The following is an 11,314-nucleotide window of genomic DNA, read 5'->3' as shown; positions in this document are numbered from 1 at the left end:
AAAAAAAAAAAAAAAGAAAAGAAAAGAAAAGAAAGAATCCAACCATCCCACCCATCGACTCCACCATCTAGTTACCAATAACCTCACCAACGTACCATCTATACAGACAGGACCACCTAGTAACCCCTACTGACTCGACATAGCCCACAAGGCAAATCCAACACCCGAGCCACCTCAGATCACTAGCCACTTAGCCAACCACCTAGCCAAAAACGTACTCCCAAACGAATCATAAAAACCCAACCCACAACGTGATCGGTCTCTCCGTCCATCCCAATCTTCAACCTAATAATTATTGACCTTCCCTACACTCCGATCCACACACTACATTCACCGACCGACTCACGCACCGCCAGTTAACAAACCAACTGACTCAGTATTAGGCAGATAGTAGGGACTAGAAAGTACCTTGGCATTAGGATAGTCCTGAACGATCAATTGAAGTAACAAAACTATTAAACTTAAACCTCGGCCTAGTAGCCTTGTCTTTGATTTATTAGTCAGTCAGTCAGTTAGTTGGTTAGTATTTACCCACCCAGTAAAGAGCTGAGAGTCGGGAATGGGAGATACCACCCAGGTAGTTCGGAAACCAAAGTCGAATGACCCTACAACCCACCAGACCAACCAGGCTAATCAACAGTGAAATCGGACAGCCAGAATCCGAGACTTCCAGTTGTATCCCAAAACTAACCCCATCAAGCCTAGTCACCCCATCCCTCAGCGACCGTGAAAATAACCTCCACATCGCAGGGTTCTCGATGGCGCCGTGCTAGCCCGCATTAGGGTGGTTGATGGCGCTTTGGGCGTTGCGGTGGTGTGGTCAGCTTGCTGCACTTCCTTACGGAGTATGGACTACACGAGGTACTAACTAACGCTACACTACACTACGCTACATGACCAGAGCTGAGGGGGTGGGTTGAGCCGCGCGCGCGATTGTTGGGATGAGGGAGGGTTTTTCTTCTGATTTTCGTGGGATTTTCTCTATCATTCTTGCTGTTGTTGTTGTTGCTTTTGTTGATGGTCATGGATTAAGGTTGGGTACTATGGTATACTATACTATAACTCTTACTGACTACAAATACTATCATTTTAATGTAGTATGATATGTGCAAGTCAAGGTTGGAGGTAGCACCGGTACATTAAACATTGATGTGTGGGGATCCCCCGTGTTCATCTTTCTATACCCATGTAGATGCAGATAATAAACAAAACAAACCAATCATAAAACAGAACCAAAAGGTGGGCATAGACATATAAGAGGTGCAATAATAAACAATAGTAGTTGATAATAGGATCAATTGAATGAGTAGATCATTCTTGTTGGAGCTAGAAGAACAAGAATGCCGGACATATGGATGGATGCTTGTATGTACGCTGCCGGCGATATTAAACAGTCGAGGCGAGTCAGTGGAAACTGGCAGATAAAAAGAAAAAAAAAAAGAAAAAAAGCAAAAGAAACAGCCAACGCCAAGCTAATGCAAACCTGTATGTCTAATGAGCGAATGGAATAATAGAGCGAGTAGATAGTGTCGAAGAACGCTCCAAGAATCAAATGAATGAATGGTCGAAACGAAGGACTTTTTTGATAGGTGGGCGTGATACCAACAGTGGTTGGAATCAGAAAAACAGAATGAGATGATGAAATGAAAGACCAAAATGCCCTCCCGAACTCCGAGCGAGAATTATAAAGTTTCACAAAGCAAAAATGCATGTTGAGGTGTGGCGCCAGACAATGCTCCCATGAATGAATGGAGCATATGTGAGTTGTTGGTGTTCCCGCATGTGATGTGTTCGAGTCCTGTCGATCCTCTCTCCCCCCCTGCTTCATCTGCAAGACGCTGCTGCATCGGAGGAGGACATGCAAGGCACCAAGGTATCTCTCCTATCTCTCCGGAGAGACGGACGGGAGCACCCTCAGTGTTTGGTGGTGGTCGAGGTGGCTAAATCTGCGTCGACGCGCCGATCAGATTCGGCTGCGAGATACTGGCGCCCTGGCCAGGCTCGAACTTCCGACGCTGCGAGGTAAAACGGAACATGGATAGACGGCGACTGAAGCGGCGGGCGGGCGGGGTCCAGGCTTCGAGCGAGAGGATGGATTTGGGCCGGCCGAACGGCGGCTGGGGAGTGTCTTCGGTGAAGGAGCCGGCGCTGGAGGCGCGCTCGGAGCCGGTCCCGTCGAACATGACGCTCGACTGGCGCCGTTTGGTGCGACTGCGCTCTGCCGTCGTGCGCGAGTCGATCTGCAGGGTCAGATCCTCCTTGATATCGTCGAGGGCGTGCGAAAAGCGGCGCAGGAGCTTGTTGTTGGCGGGGCGCTCCATGATGGAGGGTTCGCGCTGTTCGAGTCCGTACATGTGTAACGGGGTTGAGTCGGGGGAGTCGTGCCTCATTGGGGTGGAGTAGTAGCGCTGTTGATACTTGTGCTGTTCGACGGGGCGGCGCCGGGGGATTGTCGGCCAGACTTGAGTGGGGGCATGTTGAGAGATAGGACTGCCAGAAGACGAGGAGGTCGACTCGGTGGATGAAGAGGAAGTTAACATCTTTGGATGTGAATGGAGTAGTGTGGTGGTGGTAGTGGTAGTGGTGGTCTTGTCGGTAGATCTATCAGATATATGTACAAGTCGTGTACCAGGGTTGAGCGAGTAGGAGGGAGTAGGGAGTAGTAGGATACAAGATGAATGTACAAGATGATCAGGGTGAAGTCACTGGAGAAAAGGAAGATCGACCAAAACTCCCTCGAAGTAGACCGTTCGTTTGGTTTCCGGAGTAGAGACGGGGATTGGGGGGAGGTAATTAATTATAGCAATGGAGGGAGAAAACCACACTAAAAGAAAAGGGAAAAGAACAAAAAAATAAAACAGAGAAAGGAATAAAAATAATAAAAAGAAGAAAGAGCATTAAATGTAAAAATCCACCAAAAAGGCTAAAGGGGGAACAAACTGAGAAGGTGGATCGGTATAGAAAGGATACATCGATACCAACCAAGCTGAGCACTTCTAACTGCAAAGAGAAGGTCAACTCGGTCATCACTGATTCAAGGTCGCCGTTACTGGTATGGAATTATGGATCATTGCCAATCTGACTAGATACTTACTACCTAGATACCTGGTAGGCAGTGTAGTTGGACGGGTACTTCGAAGTACCTAGAGTAATACTGCATTACCACGCATTCTGATGTACTTTTTTGTGCTCCTCGATGTCTGATGTGGAGCGGAGATTTCACCATCCTTTCTCTCCTCTTCCTTTTCTGTCTTATTTTATTTTCCCTCTGTTTCTTTGATGTTATCGTATTGATTATTATTAATATCTATCAATTTAATTATATATATTTAATTTACAAATCCGTTGTTTTTATTTGTTATTCTTTGGTTCTAACGATGTTGGTTTTCAGGTGTGTTCAGGTTCCATTTCTCCCCCTTCCATTACCCACGGATTCATTGTTTGGTTGTGGTGGATAAAGAAACCCATTATCCTTCCTCTTCTCCGACCTTTCCCACTTCCCCTCGAACTTCCGAAACGAAAGAAAAAAATAAATAAATAGAAGAAAAAAAAAAAAAAAGACAACAACCCTTTCTTACCACAGGATCTGTATCATCCCTCCATCCTTCTTGTACCTCACCTACATACCAACCGTCCCTTTTAGGAACAAAACCGATTGGAGTTGGCCAGCCTTGTCTGAGCTGCTGATGGTGGCGGCGTCGACTAGTATCATCCTAGTCCCCCCTCCGTTTTTTGCCAACGGACGGGAACACATCTATAAATAAGAGTCAATCTGAAACATACATGCATTAATGGGCTGGAGCTCCCGTAATCCATCGGTATCACCCATACGAACCGTCGGATCCTCCCCTCTCCGTTCATCATTGACCCACGGATCCGAGGAAGACCGACAGACCGAAAGAGGGAGGAAGGAGGAGAGAGGGGAATGGAGAATCTACCTAGTCTCACTGCCTCCCTGGGATGATGTACACAGGAGGTAACATTCTGGAATACCCCATACTTCCCTGACTTGACATCATCTCCTTATTGCGATGTGGTGATAATGATGATATCTTCTGTCGATCTAGGGAAATAGTCCCGTATCCTTCCTTACCCCTGACCAGGGAGGGAAAGAGAGAGAGAGAATGAGGTGGTAACGTTACGGTCTCCTATAATGACTGGCTTACTCGTCACGTAATCTAACACAAACATCCCGCAGCTGAAGACTAACCGAGGGTGGTTTAGACCGAACTATAGTTAGTTGCTTGCCTGCTGAACGAGCCACATTGGAAAACTCTTGGCCTGCAAGGTGAAACAATCCCCTCCCCATCCGCTCTCCATGCCAATCATACTACGCAGATCTGTCCACAGCCACAGGGAGAGAGCTCAACATTGGCTCAAATCAATCCCCGAAAGAGGGACCATCGGTGGATCAACGAGACCGGTCATGGACGATGGAGATTGGAGAGGACCTTTCCCTGCCATACCCACGGATACACGGCCAACCAACACGGGAAATCAAGCCATCGTGATGGACCCAAACGTCGATCTGATAACATCCGACTCGAACTCCGTAGGTACTTACCGTTCCACGGCTCCCTCCTATTTGGTAGGAGAATGAATGGCCGTACCAATCTCAGGGGAAGAGAGGTTGATCATTCGACCAGAGTTGTTCGTTCCCTGCAAGGCATGCCTGAGGCTCTCAGATGGGTTTCCGGAGTTATGCCGGATGCATTGCATGAGTATTAATCGGGCCACCATGTTCCGTGCGCTCTTTTTCCTCTCTTCCTTCTGGACTCTCGGTGTGGTCGCACTCCGACACTCAATCTCAAACCCGCTAGACGGAGAGTCAGGAGAATATAGACATTGATTCATTTCGCAGAACTTGGTACGGATGGACACCCTTCTGATCCTCGCAGTATTGCCAATGTCACCCGTGCTCGCCAGGTCCGCCCCGTTTTAGATCCATGTCCCTCGCCATCCCGGTCGCCAACGACGTCTGGTCATGGCGCTGGTCTCCACTTTCATCGATGATCGGAGACGACGAATATGACAGCTGCAACCCCATGACAAGATTCGTCACAGATGCTGGCGATGGTGAGACATCCTTGTCTCGATTGGGCACAGCGCCATGGATGGGCCCACTCGGCATGGACAATGCTCCCCACCGATACAGGTGCCTGCATAGCATGGGCATGGAAGCTAGGTCCCAAGACGAGCCTGAGAGTCCATCGCTGCCGATCCATCGTCCAGCCTTCCCGGTCTATCATTCCGAACGGTGGGGAACGTTGGAATGTTTCGGAGACGCCGCAAGGTATTAATGGACATGGGAACCCCGACACCGCTGCTGCGGTGCCGCTGTCCCAAGGCTGCCTGGACCTGATGGCCCACGCTCCATCTATGGAAACAGGCCCAGCCAGAAATGGAGGGGCCCTAGCTTGCCAAGGGTCTCACAAGTGGACAATCTCAACCAACCATATTCCCGCCATTGGCGGGATTGTGCTACAACACGGCACCAGCCTGTGCAAGGTGTTTCTCGTTCGCTAAATACCCATCGGCATCTCGTTCTGTCCACCGCCGGGACAACCGAAAGTGTCTGATTGGCCTTGGAACACCGCTTGATTTGCAATGTTTACCTCGATATGTTGGTTGACAATGGTCCACCACATCCTCTCTGATTCACGTGGCGACCCCGCTGCGCAACCAGCTTGATGGGAGTAAGAACTGCGAGCCTATGAGGTTCGTAAGTCGGGCGCCGGAGACAAAGTCGCCAATTTCAAATCTTTGTTCCACAAACCCCAAAAAGAGTCCGAGAAAGAAGTAGATCAGATTACACACCACCTGAACAAAAGTGTCTCTCACTTGCACCAAGTTGAGACGACAGGCGTCCTGTGTGTAGCGAAGACCGTGGGGCATCACCCTCCGTTCGAACCAGTTTTGCACTGGCAATTTGACCGGTGTCACCATCACCATTGTCCCTGTCGTTTATTTGCTGGCTACGAGACGCCCAGATTGCCAGACCACCCAGGGCCTTGGCAAAGGGCGCTATGGCCTGTGCGAGCTACTCTCTACACCAGCGACCTCAAGTTTTCTCCCTAGGCCGCAACCGTTACTTTTCATACCTGAAGTATGATACCCCCTGCACAGCCGAAGTGCTGCGTCCAATTATAGTATATCGGCAGGGGTCTTGACGACAAAGAAGACGTGCGAAGGTCGCTCAGTCCTCCATCAGACTGACCCTTGCCGCTTCGGCGGTTGTAGCCAAAGATGAATGAATACCTCGTCCTGGATGATGACGCATGCTGCGTAATCAAGCTGTCACCGGTTGGATGTGGAAGGTGCGTAAGATTCCCGCGGGAGATTCCATATCCTTCAACAATAATACTTCCGAATCGATGAGAAATGGTACGTCCCATGGAACATGCGCCGCCTATCTTGATACAAAATAAGCTTCATCGTAAGTTTCAAGCACCGCCTTATTGCCTCGGGTATGGACTTCCTTGAATAGGGTTTGTGGGACGCAAGGGATGCCCAGGATAAGCCACCACTCGATGCCAGGGATCGATGCAATTTGCGCCAAGATGACAACATTCCTCATCTTACGAGATCTGACCACTGCCTCCGAGCCCCAAGAGGTGCATTTTATCCTACTTCGGCGCTTCTATATATGTCGCGTAGTGCGCCTGAAACGGAGGGGCTGGGCTGCGGACATCTCTGCTGGAACAAATACAGGGGCCTAATAGTAAACATTGAAATCGGTTTCGATGGTCCCCATAGACGAATCATACGTCAAAACTGGTTTCTTCAACGAAACCAGGACGCATAATGCCCATCTATTCTCAGAACGGGTGGCAATCCGACTTCCTTGCAGTTCGTGGGATTGGGTGCGGCTGGAGGCGCATCGTGCCTGCATGTAATAACCACCAGATTCGGTCTCCAGCCATGCTTTCCAATATCATCGCGCAAGGGCGACGTGGGCTGGCAGCGGCCCAGCGTCACAGATAACCAGCCTTATTATTTGTCCAGCTCGTAACCCGTGGAGATAGAGAGATCTCCAACGGCACGGAAACGCGTGTTTGAAAGGAATAAAGCGTCTTGGAGAACGTTCGATGGCCCCTGTCAACGTGGCTCATGTCCTGCAAGGGGGATGGATGTCTCGGGGGCGGTCGTGAGGCAAATGTTTACTCAGTTCCTTCGTCGGAGCATTCGCGTGCTTGCCGAATACAGGGAGGATTCATACCAAGGGCCCTGGTGTAGCTCGGCTCGCAGGGTTGGATTCCGTTTTAAACACTTCATCCATTCCCTTTCTGCCCACCGTTGCCCTCCACTCTCCTGCACGCAGCCTGAACCATCCACATACTTGCAATGGCTTGTGACAATCCACCAATTGATAACAAGGCCTTGGCGGAGACTATCGACGAGACGCAGCAAATTCCGGAGAAAGACCTTATCTCGCTACTCGACGATGTCGCCGACCGATTCCCGCATCACGATGCGATCCTTTCCCTGCACCAGGCGGACCATCTCGAGTTAGGGGGGACTGGATCTCCCGCGAGACAAACCCGATGGACATATTCGCAGCTGCGGAAGGGGAGTATCCGGCTGGCGGCACACTTGGCTGCCGAAGGGATGCGCCACGGAAGTCGCATCGTCGCGGTGTTCTTCAACGAAGCCGAATGGGCGCTTCTCTTTTGGGCGACGGTGCGGTTGGGATGTCAGTTTGTGCCGCTCGACCCTCGCGTCCTGGATCACAAAAAGGATGCGCTACACATTCTGGACAAGGTGCAGCCGGCGGCTGTCTTTGTATCCAATTCTACGATGGCGGAGCGGGTAGATGGGATCGTGAAGGACATGGAACATCGACCCTCTTTCAAGTGCGTTGCTTCGGCGATCGATGACGTGAATACTGGTCAGGGATGGACGACAATGTCGAAGGCCCTCAGCGACACGACGGACGGTGTGATCCCGGCTGATACAGTTGGGCTGAACGATATTGTTCTTATCCTCTTCACGAGCGGAACCACATCACGACCCAAGGGGTGTCCGCACAGTGCGATCACAATTGGATCGCCCGCCTTGATGGTGATCGACCACTTTGGGTTGGATCCAGGCCACAGCCTGTGCCAGCACCTACCGTCCTTCCATATCTTTAATATCTTCCTCAGTCTTGGCTTTTGGCTGAGTGGTGCGACGGTCGTTCTGCCGAGCGCGTCATTCGACCCGGCCAGCTGCTTCCGGGCCTTCGCGACCAGCCCCAAAATGCACGTTCCGTGCGTCCCGTCGATGGTACAGGCGCTGACAACCTACGCGTCCTCGGCCAATAAAACGGCCACTTCCTCTCCTTTCTCCATCCTTCTAGGCGGCGCCCCTCTTACGCCGGACATCCTGGAACTCGCCCGCACCCTAGGAACAAAGAAGATCGTAGTCGGATATGGGACAACAGAAGGCGTTGGGACAGCGATGAATGTGATGGACGCCAACAGTCTCGTTGTTGTCGACAATGAGGTCTGCCTTGGGACAGTGAAATCTGGCGCTCGGCTGCGGTTCTGCCAGCCGGGCAGCCGCTTGCCGGTCTCGAGAGGACAGATCGGTGAGGTGCACCAGGGAGGCCTCCCGGTGTTCTCGGGGTACCTGGATGGAAGCCCCGAGGAACTAGCCATGTGCTATCAGGAAGAGGGGGTCAACTGGTGGGCCTCCGGGGACCGGGGGTATCTGGACGAGGAGGGTCGCCTTTTTCTCCTTGGAAGGTATAAGGACCTGATCATCCGGGGGGGCGAGAATATCTCTCCTGTGAAAATCGAGAATTGTCTTGGGAGGATGACTGGAGTTCACGTATGTCCATCTCTCAATTTTGCTCTCTGCGTCTTCTACTTTGGGACTAATTGCGCTTTAGAGTGCCTATGTGGTTGGCGTTGCTGACACTGTTGCCGGCGAGGTACCGGTGGCGGTCATTACAAGAGACAGCCAGACACAGGTCGCTACCAGCGACCTTCAGGCTGCTGTACTCGCAGAGCTTGGTCGATCATTTTCGCCCACAATGATTTTGGATTTGCACAAGGATCTAGGGAAGGAGGAATTTCCGACGACGACCTCCGGTAAGATACAGAAGCCTAGTCTCCGCCAATGGGTAACGGACTACTTGGAGCAGCGCCGCAAGATCGAACAGTCGTCCAACGACGTTCTCACCGAGCTCCTTGAATGCTGGTCTGCTGTGACAGGTCTCGCGCGGGAGGCGATCAACCCTGATGCTAGCATTAAGACTTTTGCGGACAGTATGATGATCATCCAGTTCTTTAACATGGCCAGCCGGAAACTCCCCCGATATGCCAATAGCACGCTCACGATCTCCGACACCGTTCGCCAGCAGGCCGAAATGTTACAGCAGAAGAAGCCAGAGCCGACCGAGGTCATTGTCGGGAGTAAATGTCCCGACCATGAGGCCGAGCCTCTCGACCAACTCCGGGCCGAAGAGGTAACGGCCTCTAGATTGGCACCGCTCGGTTTTGGATGGAAAGACGTCGAGGAACTCATCCCCATGACAGACTACTTCAGTTATTTTGCCCGGATCCCAGTCAGACCATACCATTGGAACCCACGCATCGCCCTGGTGGTGGACTCGTCCATCAGCGAGGCGGAGCTGAGACAAGCTCTCTACCAGTGGCTAGAGCGACACCCTCTCTTTCGTGCAACGACTGTCACTTACGACGACGACCTGGACCTGTACGTAGTGATGAGCCCGAGCTCCGGCTGGTTGGAAATGCAAGTAACCGACGGCCCCGCCGTCGACAACGTCGCTGCGCTCAAGTCTTATCGCCTGAACGACGCTTCCTGGGACTGGCTCTCTCGGACTGGACCTCTTTTGAAAGCCACTCTCGTCCCCCTTCGCGATCCTCCGGGTGTAACTGGAATCGTCCTTCACATCCACCACATCATGTTCGACTACCACAACATTCACCGTGCCCTCCAAGACCTAAGGGACCTCGTCAGTAATCTCAGCAACAACAGCAACGCCCCCCTGCGACCCTTCCATCACTACCGCTCTTTCGCCCGCAGCTACAGAGCCTACCGCAGCAGCTCAGCCGCATCGGAAGACGTCAACTTCCACGTGGGCCGCCTACGCGAGATCTCCAAAGACCCAGCAGCCATCTGGCCGCCCCTGCGCCAGGACAGCGACCTCCCCCCGCTAGACCCATCCAAGCGGCGCGCGTTTGACACCATCAGCCGATCGGCCCGCCTCCCCGAGATAGGGCACGTCCAAGCCCGGGCGGGCGTCTCAGCAGCCATGATAGGAAAGTGCGCCTGCACCCTCGTCAACCTCCAATACACAAAGGCATCAGAAGCGATATTCACCACCACCCATTCAGGACGCCTGTGGCCCTCGCTACCGTCCTCACACGACAACCACAAGGCCACCGCCCCAGCCCACCCACTCGAAATCGACGGCCCAACCCTCGTCTGGCGCGTCGAGCGCGTCCCCGCGCCCTCACCCCACGAAACAACCATCCAATTCCTCCGCCGCGTCTCCAAATCCCAAGACGAAATGGTAGCCCACAACCACGCGCCCCTAGGCAAAGTCCTGCACGGCCTGCTCTCCCAACCCTCGCAATCAGAAGGGGAAGAGGAAAAAGCAACCAGCACCGCAGACACGACCCTCATTAACCGCATCCTCTTCCACCAGCTCTTCAACTGGGTCCTCGAGAAGATCAACAACGGCAGTGTGAGCAGCACAGCGGATTCACCCCTCCGAGTCGTGGACATGCTCTCTCAGGCGGATCTGAGCCTCGTCTGGGCGCCTTGTCTCCGCCCGGACAATGTCTGTGGGCTGGATATTCGCTACCGTCATGGGCAGTTTGAGGCGGGCGAGGTTGAGAGCTTCGCAAGGGAATTCTTGGATACTATGGCTTGGTTGGCGGAGCCCGGGAATTTGGATAGGCCTGTTGTGGAGTGTGGAATTTCTTGTGGGGATGTTGCTGCTGCTGCAGATGGTGTTGGGAATGGTACTACTACCGCAGCAGATGATGTTGAAAATGGTGCTGCAGACGGTTTTGAGAATGGTAATACTACCGCAGCAAATGGTATTGGGAATGGTGCAGTGGGAGACGGTGCTGGAGATAGTGATGAGAAGGATGACGATGCTGATAATGATGGTCGACGGAAGAGGAGAAAGCTGTGTACTTGATTTGGTTTGATTTGATCTGGTTGTTCGTTGACTGGTTGGGCTTGTGTACTTGTGTTTGAAATGTATACTAAGAGGGGTGTCTATCCTTTGATATTATGATAACTTGTTGAGTTGTTTGAGTTGAATTGTAGACGCAATTAGATATAGTACTCATTC

General features: G+C 52.0%; 3 protein-coding genes across 3 annotated transcripts; 2 read left to right on the top strand and 1 right to left on the bottom strand.

The window, feature by feature from the left end:
- Positions 1–1,725: 1,725 nt before the first annotated feature.
- Positions 1,726–2,812, bottom strand: BDW47DRAFT_81161 (uncharacterized protein). Its single transcript, XM_024819914.1, has one exon. It carries the CDS (start codon positions 2,538–2,540, stop codon positions 1,941–1,943), a length of 600 nt encoding a protein of 199 aa, XP_024674684.1. The 5' UTR covers positions 2,541–2,812; the 3' UTR covers positions 1,726–1,940.
- Positions 2,813–4,946: 2,134 nt separating this feature from the next.
- On the top strand, positions 4,947–5,526 carry BDW47DRAFT_123222 (uncharacterized protein; the record flags this gene model as incomplete). The annotated part of the gene is made up of 2 exons (XM_024816008.1): positions 4,947–5,076; positions 5,156–5,526. 2 exons carry the CDS (start codon positions 4,947–4,949, stop codon positions 5,524–5,526), a joined length of 501 nt encoding a protein of 166 aa, XP_024674683.1.
- A 1,638-nt stretch (positions 5,527–7,164) lies between these two features.
- Positions 7,165–11,244, top strand: BDW47DRAFT_81143 (uncharacterized protein). Its single transcript, XM_024819913.1, has 2 exons — positions 7,165–8,811; positions 8,873–11,244. Exons 1-2 carry the CDS (start codon positions 7,345–7,347, stop codon positions 11,156–11,158), a joined length of 3,753 nt encoding a protein of 1,250 aa, XP_024674682.1. The 5' UTR covers positions 7,165–7,344; the 3' UTR covers positions 11,159–11,244.
- Positions 11,245–11,314: the final 70 nt, after the last annotated feature.

The sequence above is a fragment of the Aspergillus candidus genome (genome assembly GCF_002847045.1).
Source record: "Aspergillus candidus strain CBS 102.13 unplaced genomic scaffold BDW47scaffold_7, whole genome shotgun sequence".
In the NCBI taxonomy this organism is placed as follows: domain Eukaryota; kingdom Fungi; phylum Ascomycota; class Eurotiomycetes; order Eurotiales; family Aspergillaceae; genus Aspergillus; species Aspergillus candidus.
This window is presented reverse-complemented; position numbering and strand designations above follow the sequence as displayed.

Bases quoted from the DNA above. Each gene is read 5' to 3' on its own strand.
- BDW47DRAFT_81161 (XM_024819914.1), bottom strand. From the start codon at position 2,540: ATGTTAACTTCCTCTTCATCCACCGAGTCGACCTCCTCGTCTTCTGGC.
- BDW47DRAFT_81143 (XM_024819913.1), top strand. From the start codon at position 7,345: ATGGCTTGTGACAATCCACCAATTGATAACAAGGCCTTGGCGGAGACT. The intron at 8,812-8,872 runs GTATGTCCATCT...ATTGCGCTTTAG, and splicing joins GGAGGATGACTGGAGTTCAC to AGTGCCTATGTGGTTGGCGT.